The 20,220-nt window shown below is 37.9% G+C and overlaps 1 protein-coding gene across 10 annotated transcripts in view; it reads left to right on the top strand.

The window, feature by feature from the left end:
* The window catches only part of PTPN4 (protein tyrosine phosphatase non-receptor type 4), a 230,908-nt gene that overhangs the window by 109,843 nt on the left and 100,845 nt on the right, over positions 1-20,220 (top strand). For all 10 annotated transcript variants that reach the window (XM_059704692.1, XM_059704696.1, XM_059704697.1 and 7 more), the window contains 3 exons: positions 7,939-8,027; positions 13,988-14,051; positions 19,724-19,896. In XM_059704692.1, the coding sequence (XP_059560675.1) occupies positions 7,939-8,027; positions 13,988-14,051; positions 19,724-19,896 (326 nt within the window). The remainder of the gene's footprint in view (positions 1-7,938; positions 8,028-13,987; positions 14,052-19,723; positions 19,897-20,220) is intronic.

The raw sequence follows: 20,220 nt of genomic DNA on the forward strand, positions 1-20,220 counted from the left end.
TTCTGTCATTATTTCTTCAAATAGGTTTTCAATATCTTGCTCTCTCTCATCTTCTGGCACCCCTATAATTCTGATGTTGGTATGCTTGAAGCTGTCCCAGAGGCTCCTTACACTATCTTCGTATTTTTGGATTCTTTTTTCATTTTGCTTTTCTGGTTGGGTGTTTTTTGCTTCTTCGCATTTCAAATCTTTGCCTTGATTCTTGCACTCCTCTGGTCTGCTGTTGGGAGTCTGTATAGTATTCGTTATTTCAGTCCATGTATGCTTAATTTCTAATTGGTTCTTTTTCATAACATCGAGGGTCTCATTAGATTTCTTGAGCATCTCACTACATTTATCGGCGGCTTCTAGACAGATCTTAAGAGACCTTAAAAGTGTGGTTCTGAACTCAATATCCTCCATTGACAGTTTTGTCCTGTTTCTTTGTCTCCGCATTTTTTATGCTTTCTTGGTGCACCCCCTAGTGGTCTTTGTGCGCAGTCTTGTTGTAGTTAAGCCTTGATTGTTTTCGGCAATACTGGGGGTGATTTGACCTCCAGGCTAACTGGCTATGAGAGTCCGCTGTGTCTGCAGTGGGAGAGCTTCTGTGCTGGATCTCTAGGGCGGTGCTAATCTAGCGTTTGCCTGAGGCTATCCGGCAAATGGCTCTGCGCTGGGCTTGGGCGGGGCGGGTCCCCGGGGATCTATAGGGCTGGCCGGAGCGAGCAGTTATGGCTGCTCTCAGTTCCGTCCCTAGGGGCTCTGCCTCACAGAGTCCCAGCAACCGCTGCAAACCTCGGAAAGAAGGCTGCCTTCGAGTTCTGACCGAAGCCAGACAGTCCAGCTTCTCCTGTTTGAGTCTGGGTCCCGAGAGACTCGCCCAGATCTGGAGCTCAGAGTCTGAAACTCCCTCCTGATTGAAAACAACAACCACGCCCTCCGCCGCCAGCCCGCTCACGTGCACTACGCACCTTAGTATTTCACTTCAGCACTGCACCTCCTCTGAGTCTGGGTATGATATTCTCTTTCCTCCTAGTTGTAGAATTTCCACTCAGCCAGCCTTCCTGTGGTTCTGGATGATGTCCGTTCCGTCTTTTAGTTGTTTTTTGAAGTGGTTGTTCGAGGCAATAATTTCCGGTGTTTACCTATGCCGCCATCTTGGTTTCCTCCCTAACTTCTCCAGGTTCTGTCTATTTGGCATTTACTAAGTGCTTGACACCCGACTTAAGGCTTCACATTTATTAATCTCATTTAATACTTAAAACAGCCCTGTGAGTTAAGAGAAGAACCAGTTTATAGCTTCTTCCAAAACTTTGTTTTTAACCTGCATTTGTTTGAACACTTCATGAGAGAATGGTTAGAATAATAAAAAAATTAAAATGTAATCCCTTGAGGTGATTAAAAATGGTGAAAAACTAAGTGGATGCTGCATAGACATGCTCCCAGGAACAAATTGGAATTACAACTGAAATACAGAAAAACTTCCTGAATAATCAACTGAAGACTTGCAGGAGAGAACCCCGATACCCGAGGACCGAGAGTGGAGATCACATAGAGACTGGTAGGAGGGGTGGAAGCGCGAAAGGGTTGGCTGGGCGCCCACAGACAGCAACTGAGTTCTGAGAGGTATCTCAGCTGTGGGGGTTGCCACTGAGAACTCTAGGGTCTAATCCCCGAGCTGGGCCCCCCCCCCGCAGAGAACACCACAGCTGAGAAGGGTAACTTCATAACATCTGGCTGTGAAAAGCAGCAGGGTTGCTGTCTGCCAGGGAGAGACAGCTGGAAATTCAGGCACCCTCTTAAAGGGCCAACACACAAAATTCCCTGTGGAACCACCTACCTTATGCTCCCACAGCGGGAGGGCAGAGTGGACTGGAGCTGTGTGAGCAGAACTGGACATGGGGTTAGAGCTGGAAGGCAGACACTCCCAGTTTCCTATGCTGAGTCCTTCCCTCACATAGGGGAGGACATCTTTCCCACATACATTTGCCTTGCCTTGGGGGAGACAATTGACCCACCCTATTGGAAAACACCTTGCCCTGGGGCCACTTAAGAGACCAAAAATACTGTCTTGACTCTATCGTATGCTCTTGCCTATTAAATTTTAGGAGATTTTTAACATCTCTTTTTCAACATCCTATAGTTTTCCAAGTACAGGTCTTTTACCTCCTTAGGTAAGTTTATTCCTAGTTATCTTAATTTTTTTGTTGCAATGGTAAATGGGGTTGTTTTTTTAGTTTATCTTTCTGTGAGTTCATTATTGGTGTATAAAAAGCCATAGATGTCTGGGTGTTAACTTTGTATACTACCACAATGCCGAATTCATTTATTAAATCTAGTAATGTTTTGATGGAGTCTTTAGGATTTTCCATCTACAATATCATGTCATTTGCAAATGAGGACAGTTTTACTTCTTCTTTTCCAATTTAGATACCTTTTATTTCTGCTTCTTGGCTGATCGCTATAGCTAGCACTTCCAATACTATGTTGAACAGGAGTAGTGAAAGTGGGCATCCCTGTCTTGTTGTTGGCTATAGGTTTGTCATATAAGGTTTTATTATGTTGAAGTATTGTCCCTTTATTCCCACTTTGCTGAGAGTTTTTATTAAAAAAGGGTGTTGGATTGTGTCATATGTTTTTTCTGCATCAACTGTAATTTTTGTCTTTCAGTTTGTTTATGTGATATATCCCGTTTATTGATTTGCAGGTATTGTTCCAGCCTTGCATCCCCAGAATAAATCCCACTTGGTCATGGTGTATGATCTTTTCAATGTATTGCTAGATGTGATTTGCTAAAATTTTGTTAAACATTTGAGCATCTATGTTCATCAGGGATATTGGCCTGTAATTCTCTTTCTTTGTAGTGACTTTATCTGGTTTGGGGATTAGGGTAATGCTGGTTTCATAGAAAGAGCTTGGAAGTGTGCCTTTCTCTTGAATTGTTTGGAATAGATTGAGGAGGGTCGGTGTTAGTTCTTCTGTGAATGTTCGGTAAAAATCCCTCGTGAAGCCGACTGCACTAGGCTTTTGTTTGGTGGAAGTTTTTTGATTACTGCTTCAATTTCATTGGTAGTTATCAGCCTATTCAGGTTTTCTGATTCTTCCTGGTTGAGTTTTGGAAGATTGTATTTTTCTAGGCATATGTCCATTTCATCTAGGTTGTCCAGTTTGTTTTAGGAAAGTTGTTTATAGTATTTTTTTTTTTAACAATCCTTTGTATTTCTGTGGGGTCAGTTGTTACTTCACATCTTTTATTTCTGATTTTGTTTATTTGGGTCCTCTCTTTGTTTCTTGGTGAGCCTGGCTAACAGTTCATCAATCTTGTTTATCCTTTCAACGAACCAGCTTTTGGTTCTATTGATTTTTTTTTTTTTTTGTCTCTGTTATTTCTGCTCTGATCATTATGATATTCCCCTTCTACTTACACTGGGTTTTTCTTGTTGCTGTTTTCTAGTTTTTCAAGTTGTTGAGTTAGATACCTTATTACCAGTTTTTCTGTTGTTGTTTTCTTTTTGAGGTAGGCCTGTAGAGCTATGAACTTCCCTCTCAGGACTCCTTTCAATATGTCCCCATAGATTTTGGATTGCTGTGTTTTCATTATCATTTGTTTCCAGAATGTTTTTTATTTCTTCTTTGATCTCTTTGGTAACTCATTCATTGTTTAATAGCATGCTATTTACTCTCCATGTGTTTGATACTTGTTAATTGTTTTTATTGTAGTTGATTTCTAATTTTATGCCATTGTGATCTGAGAAGATGCTTGTTATAATTTCAGTCTTATTGAATTTGTAGAGACTTAGCCTGTGCCCTAATATGTGGTCTATCTTTGAAAATGTTCATGTGCACTTGAGAAGACTGTATATTCCATAGCTTTGGGGTGAAGTGTTCTGAAGATACCAATTAAGTCCATCTGATCTAGTGAGTCATTTAGGATTGATGTTTCTTTGCTGATTTTTAGTTTAGAAGATTTATCCAGTGGTGTCATTGGGGCATTAAAGACCCCTACTATGATTGTATTGTTGTCGATCTCTCCCTTGATATCTTCCAGAAGTTTTTTGTTGTTTTTTTAATGTATTTGGGTGCTCCTATATTTGTGACATATAGGTTTATCAGAATTATATCCTCTTGTTGATGCACTCCCTTCAGTATTATGAAGTAGCCCTCCTTATCTCTTGTTATAGCCTTCACTTGAGGTCTAATTTCTCGGGCATAAGTATTGCTACTCAAGCTTTTTTTTCTTTTCCATTTGCATGGGAAAGTTTTTTTCCATCCTTTCATTCTCATCCTGTGTGTGTCTTTTGTTCTGAGGTGGGCCTCTTGTAGACAGCATATAGTTGGGTCATGTTTTTGTATCCATTCACCTACCCTCTGCCTTTTGGAGAATTTAGTCCATTTACGTTTAAGGTTATTATTGATAGGTACTTATTTATTGCCATTGTAATTCTGTTTAATTGTGTATGCCTAGGTTTCTCTCTCTGTTTCTTCTTCTCCTCGTTACAGCATTCCCTTTAGCATTTATTGTAATGTTGGCTTGGTGGTGATGTATGCCTTTAGCCTTTTTGTGTCCAAGATGCTCTTTATTTGGCTGTCTATTTTGAATGGTAGCCTTGATGGATAATAGTAATCTTGGTTTTAGATCCTTGCTTTCCATTACCTTGAGTACTTCATGCTATTCCCTTTTGGCCTGTAGAGTTTCTGATGAGAAATCAGGTGTCAGCCTTATGGGAGCTCCTTTGTAGGTAAGAGTTTGCTTTTTCTCTTGCTGCCTTTAAGATTCTTTCTTTGACTTTAATTTTTGGCAATTTAATTATGTGTCTGGGCATGGGCCTGTTTGGGTTCTTCTTGCTTGGGGTTCTCTGTGCCTCCTGAACTTGTGTGACTTTTTCTTAACCAGGTTAGGGAAGTTTTCTATCCCTTCTTCCTTTTTGCCTCTTCTGGCACACCTGCTATTCGAATATTGTTACATTTCATCTTGTCCCACAGCTCTCTTAAATTATCCTCCTGTTTTTCAATTGTTTTTTCTTTTTGGTTCTCTGATTGAGTGATTTTTCAACCTCATCTTCTAATTCACTGATTCGATCCTCAGCTTCCCCTAATCAGCTGTGTCTTCCAATGTCTTCTTTATTTGTACTATGTTGTTCTTTATTTTCTTTCAGAGTTACTATATCTTTTCTCATGCTCTTGAGCATCTTTACCATCCTTACTCTGAACTCTTTATCTGATAAATTTCTGATCTCCATTTCATTTATCTCTTCTTCTGGAGAATTCTCTTGTTCTTTCATTTGCGGGTTGTTTCTTTGTCTCCTCATTTTGGCTTTCTGTTTGGGTTTGTTACTACCTATTAGATTGATCTGGTATGCCTCTCAATCTCTAATGCAGGACAGTGTCAAATGCTGTTTCTGGCTGATTAGGTCAGGCAAAGACTGTAAGCCCCCAGAGACCATATCTATTTACAGACTGATATGATTCTGTCTTAAATTGTCCTCAATCAATCATCCACAGGTGTGGCAAGAGTTTTTGTCAACAGTGTTTGGCAGTTGCTTCTGCCTGGAAGCTAATTGTTATTCTCAGCCTCTTAATTGGGCCTCAGCAATTCTGCACTGTGGGGCCAAGGTGTTTTCAATGGGGTGGATCTGCTGTCTTCCCCAACAGGCAAGGTCGCCTGTATACCTAATGCCTGCGTGAGAAATATGACCTCCACAGCGTAAGGGAATGACTCAGCACAGGAAACCAGAGTGTCTGCCTTCTGAGCTCTAACTCCTGAGCCCCGGATCCTGCCTTCTGTTCACACAGCTTCAGTCCACTCTGCCCTCCCTCTGCAAGAGCACAAGGTAGGTGGCTCCACAGGGAATTTTGTGTGTTGGCCCTTTAAGACGGTGCCTGAATTTCCAGCTGTCTCTCCCTGGCTGACAGCAATTCTGCTGCTTTTCACAGCCAGATGTTATGTAGTTACCCTTCTCAGTTGTGGTGTTCTCTGCGGGTGGGGGGGTGGGGGGGTTGGGGGGGGGACTCAGCTCGGGGATTACACCCTAGAGTTCTCAGTGGCAACCCCCAGAGCTGAGATAGCTCTGTAGAACTTCAGTTGCTGTCTGTGGGCACCCGGCCAGCCTTTTTGCCACTCCGCCACTCCTACCAATCTCTATGCGGTCTCCACTTTCGGTCCTCAGGTATCAGGGTTCTCTCCAGCAAGTCTTCCATTGATTATTCAGGAAGTTTTTCTGTGATTTAGTTGTAATTCCAGTTTGTTCCTTGGAGCATATCTGTGCAGCACCCACTTACTCCGCTGCCATTTTTAATCTCTGTACTTTATCTTTTAAATTTGCTTCTCTTTCCACCTCCACATAGAACTTGCTCTTGTGTGTGTAGTTTGAGCTGTGGTTTTCTGTATTCTGATTGTATTGTGTTTATGTCTTTACAGTTCCCTCAAAATATCTGGTGCCTTGATTATATACCTTTGGGTGTTATGGATTGTTTTCAAGTTTTACAGATTCTTTTCCTTTTCATATGTCTTCTCTGATGTTCTCCGATGGGGAGCTGAAGAAGTAATAGGAGCATATATTAAGTCTGCCATCTGTTCGGATCGGTCTGCTATTTTGGTCCTGACTTCTAATTGGTGTCCTTTAAAAAATTATTTAAGGTTCTGATAATAATGTACAGTGGTTTTGGTTATTGATAAACAAAATGAGCATCCAGACAAATTAGCATACACTGTTGTGTTTGACCTCTTTATATATTATCCTACCTAAAGAGTTAATTTAATATGGTTTTATTTAATTTGAAATTATTGTAAGTACATTTTAAATATTTTTGTTTTCTTAGGGAGACAATTATAAAATCTTGTATTTTCAGCAATTCTTTTTGAGAAAATGAATAGAAGGAGGTAAAAGCATTATTGCTATCTTAGTTTATCTATGGAATGCTTCAAGTCAAAAAGCAAAACTATTTCAAGGTTGATTAGCATCTGAAAAAAAGTAGTTTAATGCAATTCATTCTCATAATGTAGGTTAGCTATTCAAGTTCAATCCATTAGCATGAAAACTCTTACTCAATCCTCAAAGCGCAATTCAGTTTTCTTCTTTGGAGTCTTCCAAACTCTCAAAACAGTTAATTGTTCCTCACTCTATAATTTTATGATGTATTTTATTGTATTATACTAATTATAGGAGTTTTCTTATGTTAAAAATACTGTTTTATTCACCACACTCTGAAGTCCTCTATATTTTTTTTTCCACTTTTTGCAATCAGAGCATTATATTTGTCTCCTCATTTTGGCTTTCTGTTTGGGTTTGTGATTAGAACATAAGAATTTTAGGAATGGAGGGATGATACTAACTCATCATTCTAATTTTCTGTCCCAAATAAATTATAAACTATGTGGAGTCCTTAGATCATAATGACTTTTAATAATGCAACATTTAAGTTTAATTTGAAATATGTCATTTATTTTTATGAGGTAAGAATTACCATATGGATTTGTAAATATGCAATTACTAGAGGCCTGGTGCACAACATTCGTGCACACGCGGGGGTGGGGGATCCCTCAGCCTGGCCTGCGCCCTCTAGCAGTCTGGGACCCCTCAGGGGATGTCCAACTGCCAGAGGCGGGAGAGGCTCACTGTGTTTTAGCACTGCTTTGGGGGCGGGAGGGGCTCCCGCCACTGCCACTGCACTTGCCATCCATGAGCCCGGCTTCTGGCTGAGCAGCGCTCCCCCAGTGGGAGTGCACTGACCACCAGGGGGCAGCTCCTGCATTGAGCGTCTGCCCCCTGGTGGTCAGTGCGTGTCATAGCGACTGGTCGTTCTGCTGTTTGGTTGATTTGCATATTAGGTTTTATTATATAGGATGGGGTGCCTTTGAAAATGTCTCATTGTATAAAAAAAAAAACTAAGCCTGTTTTTAAAATACATTTTTAACAGATAAATCCCAGTATTTTAGATTTGTCATTTTCTTTTTTGAAGGATCAAAGTAACAATGAAATTATGATTGGAGTGATGTCAGGAGGAATTCTGATTTATAAGAACAGGGTACGAATGAATACCTTTCCATGGTAAGGACTTCCATTAATACTTTTACTTTTTTATATTACTAATATAATAATTCATATTAAAGAAAGTGACAAAGTATATTAATATTGGCATGCAAATTTATTTTACTTACATGGAATCTACCAGAAGATACCAAAATAATTGTGTTAATTTATTTCAAAAATTGCTTAGCTTCTCAGAAATACTACTTTATGAATTTTTCTCTTAGGGAATTTCTATATTTATACTGTAATATAATAGCTAGCATCATGTGTACTCTAGCAGAGAAGTTGACTGGTCTAAGGTTAAACAACTGGTAAGTATGAAGTAGAACTTTAAACCCAGGTCTTTCAGATCCTGAAACACAAGCTTCTCACTTACCACTTCTCTCAAAATTAGAGCTACATATAAAAAAAGTAGTGTGTCACATACTAAATATGCTCCCTCATATCTTTTCATGTATGGTTATCCCTGAATTATTTAGTTCAAATTCACACTTTTAAAATGTTTAATAGTGAATTGGGGTTATTTGTATTCTGTAAATTAGACTTCATTAAAATTAATACTAATAAAAAACAACACCATTAAGCCTGGCCAGTGGTTGAGCATCAACACATGAACCAGGATGTCATGGTTTGATTCCAATCAGGCCATATGCCCAGGTGGCAGGTTCAATCCCCAGCATGGAGCATGCAGGAGGCAGCTGATCAATGATTCTCTCTCATCATTGATGTTTCTATCTTTTCTCTCCTTTCCTCTTTGAAATCAATTAAAATATTTCTTTTTTTAAAAGAAATACATTTTTTTAAAAAAAAAACACCCACCATTAAGAAAATAAAATGGGGAGGAGAGAGTTGTGGTTCCCAGTCCAGCAAGTAAAGAACTTGGAAGTCATCACTCCTATCCTTACAGCAAAAAAACAACAAAACAAAAAAACAAGGAAAAATGAAAATCAACTATTGTTTTTAGATCCCTCAGAGAATTAAGTACTCAAGGCATACTGCATCTCTCAAAACTGGAGAGACAGATGAATATAAAGAATGACAGTTTACTATGACTAAGAAATCACTGCTGTAGCCAGCAACTGGTAGGAAATAATTAAAGGGTAATTGACTCTTTGCTGGAGACTGAGCAAAGATAGCTTGAGAGATGAAAACTCCTGAAGTCTCAGCCTTAGGAAGGCCCCCTGTGTTTTCATAAGTTCTACCATCAGATGTTCACCAGGTTCTCAAGGTGAAAATTGGAGAAAAATCTACTCATGTTCTGGAAAGGTTGGGGATGATGGTGCTGGTGAGCCAGGAGATAACCATTTAAAATATGCCCAGAGCTTTCTTTTCTCTTTAATGAAGGTCTGCCCTCAAGGAAATCCGTTTTACCAGTACTTAACCAACATGGGTTTTTATCACTAAGAGCCTAATGAAAGTCGGGGACGGGAAATCCCCCCATCCAGCTCCCTCCATAGTTCTTGTGTCACCTAAGAACAAGGTGAGCTGAAAAGCACTGAAGGTCATAGTCAAGGGTCATAGACCACTAAATCACTGAGACCTAATCATAGAATTAAAGAATTATTCCTCCAACCACATCTTACTACATCAGCAGGGTTCCTGTATAATACAATTAAAATTTAAATAACTGCAAGACTCAGATTACATAAGAAGTAGTCTGTAGGGAAACCCAGAGACAACAGGAGAGATAAAAACAAAGATGGGATAGGAAATAGCTTCAAACACCTACCTCATAAACTGTTCCTTTGAGGAAGCTACAATTTGATAGCTTTAGTTTCTAAAGGAATTTATGCCCCAGGGCATTATTGAAAACAGTAGAGGAGTGTGGGTAAGTAAGGGAGTGTTACACTTGGGAGTGCTTATTGAAAGACTGGGATGACTGGTACCACTGTCATTTTAGGATTACTGTGGGCATATTCAAAGCTATGCCTTCCTGAAAAGCAACAGTAGAAGCTTAACACTGAGGGTTGACTGCTGGAGATAGAGTTCATAAAAATAATTCGGCAGCCCTGGCCAGTGTGGTTCAGTGGTAAAGCGTCATACTTTGATAGCTCAAATTCTGAAAATAAAATGTATTTTAGTAATATTTTTTAAAAATATATTTTCATTTATTTCAAAGAAGGAGAGAGAGATAAAAACATCACTGATGAGAGAGAATCATTGATCGGCTGCCTCCTACACACACCCTACTGAGGATCGAGCCCAAAAACCTGGGCATGTTCCCTAACCAGGAATCGTACCTTGACCCTCTTGGTTCATAGGTCGACGCTTGACAACTGAGCCACTCCAGCCAGGTGATGAAATATATTCTAATAAACACTGCCTTTATAATTATTCAAAGTGTATATACATTTTTGTATATACAAAAGGACACCCTGATTAAGATATCTATGGAAAATCTGTTAATGTTATGCTAAATCGTAAAAGTGTCAATACTTTTTATGTAAGTAAAATCAGGGAAAAGTATGCTTATTCTCTCTACTTCAGCTTTGTTACTTAAGTCCTAACAAGCATATTAAGTCAAGAATATGAAATAAAAGGCAAACAGATTGAAAAGAAAAAAGCAGATATGAGTACATATGTAGATTGGCTGAAAATAAAGAAATGAAAGTGATATAATATGTAAATGCATTGAAATAGTATTCATAAGAAGGCTAGTGAAGCTAATACTATATTGCTTTGTACAATGGTCCAACCAATTTGGAAAACTGTTGTGTAGTTTCTTAAAAATGTAAACATAAAAGCTATCATATGATTGAGCCATTCTATTCCTAAGGTTTTACCCAAGGGAAATTAAAGCAAATCCTATATAATAAAAGGGTAATATGCAAAGCGTCCCCTCCACCGGGAGGTCGACCAGGGGGTGGGGCTGGCCCGCCAACCTCCTGCATCCCCTCCCCCTGGTCAGGCCAGCCATCCAGACCCCACCCATGCACGAATTTGTGCACCTGTCCTCTAGTGTGAATTTACAGACTTGCACACATTTTCACTAAGTGGTATGCATTTACTTTTTATCCATATCTTCTATGGCTTGATACAGCATTTCTTTTTAGAGCTGAATAATATCCCATTGTCTGGATATACCACAGTTTTTTCATTCATTCACCAACTGAAAGCCATTTTGTTCCTTCCAAGTTTTGGCAGTTATGAATAAAACTGCTTGCTATTAACATCCATGTACAGATTTTTGTGTGGACATGCGTTCCCCATTCCTTTAGTTTAATGCCAAGGAGTGCAGTTTCTAGATGGTATGATACAAGTAAGTTTAGTTTTGTAAGAAATTGCCAAATAGTCTTCCAAAGTGGCTGTACCATTTTGCATTCCCCCCAAAATGAATGAGAGTTCCTGTTGCTCCGTATCCTCGTCAGCATTTGATTTTGTCAGTATTCTGGGTTTCAGCCATTCTGCGGGTGTGTAGTGCTGCTTATTTGCCAACTATATATCTTCTTTGGTGAGGTGTCTGTTAAGTGCTTTTGCTCATTTTTATTGGGTTGTTTGTTTGATTGTTACATTTGAAGAGTTTTTTGTATATTTTGGATAATAGTCCTTTATCAGATGTGTCTTTTACAAATATTTTCTCCTAGTCTATGGCTTGTTTTCTAATTTATTGCCTTTCACAGAGAACTTTTAAATTTTAATAAATTCAAGCTTCTCAATTATTTTATTAATCATGTTTTTGGTGTTGTATCTATAAGAGCATCCCTATACCCAAGAGTATCTAGATTTTTTTCCATTGTTATATCTAAGAGTTTTATAATTTTGCATTTTATGTTTAGGTCTCTGATCCATTTTGAATTAATTTTTTTCAAGGGTATAAGGTCTTTGTCTAAATTTATTTTGTTTTTGCATGTGGATGTCCAGTTGTTCCAACACCATTTGTTGAAGGGACTGCCTTTGCCCTTTCTCAAAGATCATTTGACTGTTTCTGAGTTCTCTATTCTATAACATTGATCTGTTTGGGCTATTCTTTCACGAATACTATACTGTTTTGATTACTATAGCTTTATAGTAAGTTTTTAACTCAGGTAGCCTCACTCCTCCAACTTTGTTGTTTTCCTATAATACATGTTGGCTATTCTGGATTTTTCACCTCTCCATATAAACTTTAGAATCAATTTGTCAGTATTCACAAATAACTTAATGGGATTTTTATTGGGATTGCATTGAATCTATAGATCAAAATGGACAGAACTGACATCTTGGCAAACCTATCCAGGAACTTGGAATTTATTTACATTTATTTATATCTTCGTCGTTTTTGTTCATCAGAGCTTTATAATTTTCTTCATATAGTCCTAGTGCTTTTTTTTTTAGATTTATACTTAAGTATTTCATTTTGGGGGGTGCTATTGTACATGGTATTATGTTTTTAATTTCAGATTCCACTTGGTCATTGTTGCTATACAGGAAAGCAGTGGACTTTTGTATATTAACTGTGTACCCTGCAACTTTACTATCATCACTCAGTATTAGTTCCAGGAGGTTTTTTTGGTTGATTCTTTTGGATGTTCTACATAATCAATTATGTCATCTTTGAACAAAGATAGTTTTATGTGATCCTTTTCAATCAGTGTACCTTTCATTTCCTATTCTTGCCTTATTGAAAAGGAGTGGTTAAAGGGGACATCCCTACATTTTACCTGATCTTAGATAGAAAATTAGTTTCACACCATTAAGTATGTTAGCGCAAGGGTTTTATAGAAAGTTGAGAAAGTTTTCCTCTATTCCTACTTTACAGAGGGTTTTTAATCATTACGAGGCATTGGATTTTGTCAGATGCTTATTCTGAATGTATTGATGTGATCATGTAATTTTTTTCTCTTTTACTCTTTTGAAGTATTGGTTTATAGTAATTGATTTTCAAAAAGCCTTGCATTTCTGGGATAAATCCCCTTTGGAATTGTTAGATTTCATATGATAATATTTTATTTAGGATTTTTAAATTTATGGTTATAAGAGATACTGTTTTGTAGTTTTCTTGTAAGGACTTTGTCTAGTTTTGGTATTAGGATAATTCTGACATCATAGGATGACTTTGGAAGTATTCCCTCTGCTTCTATACTCTGAAAGGGATTGTAAAGAATTGGTATAATATTTAAATGTTTGGTACAGTTCACTAGTGAACACATGTGGGCCTGATAGCTTTTTAAAAATTCCTTTAATATCTACAGTAACCCCCTCTTAGCTGCAGTTTGCTCTCCACAGTTTCAGTTATCTATGGCCTAAAAATTTTAAATGGAAAATTCCAGAAATAAACAATTCATACATTTTAAATTGTATGCTGTTCTGAGTAAGGTGATGGAATCTTGAACTGTCCAGCTCCATCCAGCCAGTGATGTGACTCATCCTTTTTTCAGCATATTCAATACCTTCCCGTCAGTCACCTAGTAGCCCTCTCAGATCTTAGTACTTACATTCAAGTAACCCTGATTTTACTTAATAATGGCCCAAAGTGCAAAGCTTAGGGATGCTGGCAATTTGGATAATCCAAAAAGAAGCCATAAGTTGCTTCCTTTAAGTAAAAAAAGTAAGTATGTGTGTGTGTATTGGGGGGGGCGGGGGAATCATTCAGAGGTAGGGTTCAGTACTATATGCATTTTCAGGCATTCACTGCGATATTGAAGTTTATCCCCTGAAAATGAAAGGGGACTACTGTATAGGCCCATTTAGATCAAGTATCTCTTCCTATGTAAATTTTGGCAGATTGTATCTTTCAAAAAATTAGTTCATTTCATTGAAATTATCAAATTTGTGGGTATAGACTTGTTCATAGTATTCTTTCATTATGCTTTTAATATCAGTGGGATTTATAGTAATGTCTACTCTTTCATTTCTGATATTAGTACTTGTGTACTCTTTTTTCTTAGTCTGGCTTATCAATTTTATCGATCTTTTAAAATAATTGTTTTCTTAATTTGCTAATATTTATGGCTTTATTCAGTATTTTAAATATTTCAGTTCTGTTTCTTTTTATCTAGGTTGAAGATTGTAAAAATTTCGTTTAAGTGCAAACAGTTTTTTATTCAACTTAGAAAAGAATTGGTGAGTATTTGTCTAATAATTATTAATATAAATGAAGTCTTAAGAAATGACAGGTCATTCATGGCAACTTTTAGTGCTAGTGAAAGTGTTACTAATACTATTGATAACTGCTTCCTGACTTAATTCACATTTTATGTATGACAAGTTGTATTATTTTCCCAGTGTTTCTGTGGTTATGATTTAAAGTTGTTCTAATTATCCATTTTGCTATTTTTTAAGCTTAAAAACTGACCTCAGTCATGATGTTTAATATCAGTCCCCAGGGTCCATTCATGAGGGCAGTAACGGAGTATTTTATGTGTTCTTTTTCTTTTTACTACTAAATCTATAGCAGTTCCTTCATATATAAGCTCATTTTATTTTAGGGAACCTGAGTGTTTAGTTTTAGTTCTTGTTCATGAACATATAGTTCATGTCTCCCTTTTTTTGTAGTGGCAATGTCCTTTTTATATATTAAGTACAACATATTGCGTTATCATGGAAAGTAATGTTGGAAAGAACTTCATCTTGTAGTTTTTTTTCTATTTTATGAGATTAGACTAATCTTATTCTTTGATGTATATTATTTCTTAGAAATCTTGACAAATCAATGCAGATTTCAGGATAGGTGTGTGTTGTGGGGATCCCTGTTCGTGGCGTCAGCTATGGGGGGATGGCGTTCTCTCTTCTTGCGACCAGTGCAAAGAGAGAGAGCTCCGGGGTTGATGAAATCTTGAATAGAACTTGATGAGGTTTAAGGAAAATTGAATAAAACAAGACTGAGACAGAAATAGAGGAAAGCTGGGACCGGGTGTGGCATCTGCTCTTTGATAGATGAACAGGGCCCAGAGCCAGCGCAGCAACTTTTATTTATAGCCAGATACCAGGAAGTTTTACTAAGGGTAAATAAAAGGGGGGATGTGTGCATTCTTGTATCTTCCTTGTAAATAGTCACCTCCCGGTCGGTGGGTGGGTCCAAATTGCATTCATTCCTGGTGCTTGACTAGATTTAGATAAGAACCCACTTCCCGGCACCTGGCTTTGAAGGTCAACTGAGGCACCCCCACCTCTTGGTTAGATATGCCCCCAAGATAAGGCTCTGCCTTCACCATGGGTTCAGTTGACATGAATTTAAAAGAACGCTAGCTCCTTCCCTGGCAGAGGGCCTTCCACAGTGTATGTGTAAAATATATTCAAGATCTTAAAATTGTATTTGATTCATTTTATCAGAAGATAGTGATCTATTAAGTCACTATGATCCATCATTTATGCTCAAAAATAAAGAAGTTTTTTTCAACAGTTTTATTGAAATGGAAAATTATACAGATATTATGTATAGTGCTTAATAAGTATCCTATCTAATAATAGACAAACATCGTAATTGACCATACCTTTGCTACGCCTCCCATGGGCTAATCAGCATGATATGTAAATTAACCCAACCAAGATGGCGGTCGGCAGCCACGCAGCTGAAGCAAGCAGGAGGCTTGCTTGCTCCAGTGATGGAGGAAGCCAAGGTTCCCCGCCTGCCACGGGCTGGCTCTGAGCTCCGAAAGCAACAAGGTTTCAATTATAGAAGCTAAACAAACCCCAGATCCCTTTCAGCAGGCTGTGGCCACAGAGCTGGAGCGAGCAGGAGCCGGCTCTTAGCTCCAGTGATGGCAACAAAGTTTCAATTATAGAAGCTAAACAAACCCTTGATACCTGCTTTCAGCAGGCCGTGGCCTCAGAGCTGGAGCGAGCAGGAAGCAGGAGCGGCTCTCAGCTCCAGTGATGGCAACAAAGTTTCAATTATAGAAGGTAAATAAATCCCAGAATAAAAAAGAAAAGAAGAAAAGGAGAGGCTGGGAGCTTCAGTTGCCAGCCAGCCTGAAAATGGCCCTCAGCCCCTCACCCAGACTGGCCAGGCACCCCAGTGGCGACCCCCACCCTAAAGGTGGTGTGGCCAGCCTGAAAACAGGCATCGGCCCCTTACCCAGGCTGGCCAAGCAGCCAAGTGGGACCCCCACCCTGATTTGGGACAACCTTCAGGGCAAACCAGCCGGCCCCCACCCGTGTACCAGGCCTCTATCCTATATTGTAAAAGGGTAATATTCAAACTGACCCTAAGGGCAGAAAGACTGGGAATGACTGGTCACTGTGACACACACTGAACACCAGGGGGCAGACGTTCAATTCAGGAGCTGCCCTCTGGTGGTCAGTGAGCTCCCACATGGGGGAGCTCTGCTCAGCCCCAAGCCAGGCTGATGGCTGCCAGTAAAATGGTGGTGGTGGTATCCTCTCCTGCCTCCTCAGCAGCACTAAGGATGTCCGACTGCAGCTTAGGTCTGCTCCCCACTGGCAAGTGGACATCCCCCGAGGGCTGCTGGGCTGCCAGAGGGATGTCTTATTGCCAGCTTAGGCCCAATCCCCCAGGGAGCAGGCCTAAGCCAGCAGGTGGTCATCCCCCGAGGGTTCCCAGACTGCGAGAGGGCACAGGCCAGGCTGAGGGACACCCCCCCCCCCCCCAGTGCACAAGTTTTTGTGCACCGGGCCTCTAGTATGATACATAATGTTAAGATGTAGAACATTATCACCACCCCAGAAGCTGGTATTATTGCTAATAGAGGTGATGCCCACTTGCAGTCCTTAACCCTTCCAAAAGGCAAACATTACTCTCATTTGTATCACCATGGATTAGTTTGTTTATTTTTGAACTTCAAAGAAATTCTATAGAATGTTCTCCTTTTGTCTCCTTTTTCTCTCTTAACATTATGAAGTTCATGTTTTTGAACTACTAGCAGTAGTTTGCTCCATTGCTGTATGGTATTCTACTGAATGAATATACCATAAATAGTTATTCTTATGTTAGTGAACAGTTTTGTCATTTCCAGATTGTAGCTATTATTGTTAATGCTGCTTATGAACATTTTTTACATGTTTCAATAAATGCTTAGAGGAATAAAATATGTCTTATCTGAAAACTGGAGAACAAACAGATATTTTACCTTATATGGGTAGACGACAGTAAAGAAGTCAACTTTTCTAATTTGCTTCCCATTATAGTACTATTGTTCTTAGTCATCATAACAGTCCTTATAGTATCTAACATTTATTGAGGTCTTACTGTGTGCCTGGTAATAAACCAATCATTTGCATATCATTTAATCCTCACAACCATTGCCTCAGATAATATCAGTAACAAAAAGTCAACTAACAATTGATTAAAGACTGTAGACAGACACACTCTGCCGAATGTGCCTTCTAATGTTTTCTCTCTGAAATATCTCTTTGTTTTTAAATACCCAAACTTTATAGAACCTACTTATCTCTCAATACCACATTTACCATATCTATTGTTTACAATATGTATTGGAAAGTTTGTTACATTCCAAATATTATTGGTAGAATGTCAGAATCATATATAGACTTTGAAGTTAAGTGTCAAAAGAGGGACCACAGAACAGTTACTGCAGTCATATTCTGAGACATTCTCTGTCATTTTTCATTGTTTGTGGTATGTGGTATAACATGTAACTATGTAATGCATGCAAAGCAACCCTTAAGAATAATTAAGAATTCTTTGATGATCTAGAAGTGATATTTTAAGCATATTATCTTCTAACAGTAATTTAATATTTATACCTGGGCATTTTACTGTATTTTAGTTATGAAAAAATATCTTTATGACCTTTTGATGGGCAAAGAGTTCTTTAATTGGACAGAAAAGAAAAACTATCTTAAAAGAAAAATTCAATAACATGAACTGTGTTAAAATTAATAACTGTATTTATCAAAAAACATCATTAAGAGAGTGAAGTATCACAGACTATATATGTAATACACACACACCACATCCTGGGTTGTATATCCAATCTAACCTAAAAATATGTTAGTGGATTGAACAGACACTGCAGAAATTAGGATATCCACATGGCCAGTAACATGAAAAGATGTTGAACCTCATTAATCATCAGGGAAGTACAAATGATAACAACAATGGGATACTTCTTCACATCCACCAGAATAGTGTAATGAAAATACTGATAAATCAGTGATGAGTATGTGGAACCACACTGCTGGTAGGAAGGTGTGTGTATATATGTATATGTATATGTATATGTATATATATATATATGTGTGTGTGTGTGTGTGTGTGTGTGTGTATTTATATATATATATATTTAACATTTCGGAAAACTGTTGGGTATTATTTGCTAAAGGTGGACACATACATATCTTTGATCCAACAGCAGAAATATGCACATGTGTGCATCTGACAACATGCAGGAATATACTGCAAATAGCAATATTTATACATACCCAAATTGAAAACATCAAATGTCTGTCAACAATAAATGGATATATAAATAGTGGTATGTTCATATGATAGAATGCTGTGTAGAATGAAAATGAGTGGATCACTGCTTCATAATTATATGGATGAATAGAATATAGAAATATAATATCAAATAAAAGTCAGACCTAAAAGCAAAAGATAATATATGTATGATTTCATGCATATAAAGTTCATAAACAAGGTAATCTGGTAGAAAGTCGGGAACAAGGATACTTCAGGGGTGCTAGTAATGATCATTTCTTGATCTGGTTTGAGGTTAGTTAAATGATTGCATTTATTGTGTGAAAATCAGAGCTGTACACTTATGACATATGTGCCTCACTTTATATAGCTAATTTCAATGAAGCTATTTAAATCAAACTTATAGAGAAAAATTAAAGAAATGCTCCATTCTGTTGCTACTTATTTCAATTGTAATTTGAGTTTCATAATAGTGTTTAGAAGTGCTGAATATTTTTATCTACATATTTAGCACTTAAACAGATTTGTAAGCTTAGAGATATTAAAGGATGTGATGACATATCTTACAGTTTAATTTATTGGCCAGGATTATTATTATTTATTTATTTATTTATTTATTTATTATTTATTTATTTTTATTGATTTCAGAGAGGAAGGGAGAGAGAGAAATAGAAACATCAATGATGAGAATCATTGATCGGCTGCCTCCTGCACTCCCCCTACTGGGGATTGAGTCCACAACCTGGGCATGTACTCTTGGCTGGAATCGAACCTGGGACCCTTCGGACCACAGGCCAGTGCTCTATCTGCAGAGCCAAACCAGCTAGGGCAGCCAGGATTATTATTTTTGTTGTTGTCGTCAATCCTCACCTGAGGATATTTTTTCCATTGCTCTTCAGAGAGAGAGAGAGAGAGAGAGAGAGAGAGAGAGAGAGAGAGAGAGAGAGAAAGAAACATCGATGTGAGATTGGTTGCTTCCTGCACATGCCCAACTAGGGCCAGGGATGGAACCTGCAACCCAGGTACGTGCCCTTGACCAGGAATCAAACCCACATCCCTTCAGAGCACAGGCTGGCGCTCTAACCATTGGGAAAACCTGCCAGGGCCAGTATTATATTTTGAAACAAATTAGAGCTAGAAAGTTTTGAAAAAGATACATCAATTTTTAAACTTATTTCTAACTATGTTCTAAAGTAAAACTAAGAGTTGTAATAAGCCCCACATTTTAGAAACCTTTCCATTTATTTTGTTGCTTTTTTTATTAGATAATAACAACAACAAAATAAATGAGTGATTAGTGTTTGTAAGGCTAGAATATTTACCTATAAAAAGTAAATGGAGCATTGATCTTGATATATTCCTGGTATTCTCTGCTTTTTGTTATTTATTACAGCATGAATCCAGAGAAACCTTATTGGGATTTAATATGGTGAACTACAGAGCATGCAAAAATTTGTGGAAAGCTTGTGTAGAACATCACACCTTCTTCCGTTTGGACAGACCCCTTCCACCTCAAAAGAATTTTTTTGCACATTATTTTACATTAGGTTCAAAATTCCGGTACTGGTAAGTATTGCTTATGCATTACTGCTGCATTGCTAGATTTTTCCTCCCTTTAAATTAAAGGTATAGTTTATTGAACCATAGAATTGTTACTCATACATACCTACAGAATCAAAATCTCCATAACTATATCAATAAAAAGTTCTGTAGGTTCTTGTGAGAAACTTGTTTCATTGACTTTATTTCATTTCATTAGTTCCTATAGTTAATGAATGATATTTAATTATTTATATTCTAGAAATGTTATAATTTCTACTGTTTTTATAAATATTTACAAGAAAACTTCTTTGTTCCAAGACACCTTTTATTTGTACGCTGTTTTCTGCA

This window comes from Myotis daubentonii, chromosome 7, assembly GCF_963259705.1.
Source record: "Myotis daubentonii chromosome 7, mMyoDau2.1, whole genome shotgun sequence".
NCBI lineage: Eukaryota > Metazoa > Chordata > Mammalia > Chiroptera > Vespertilionidae > Myotis > Myotis daubentonii.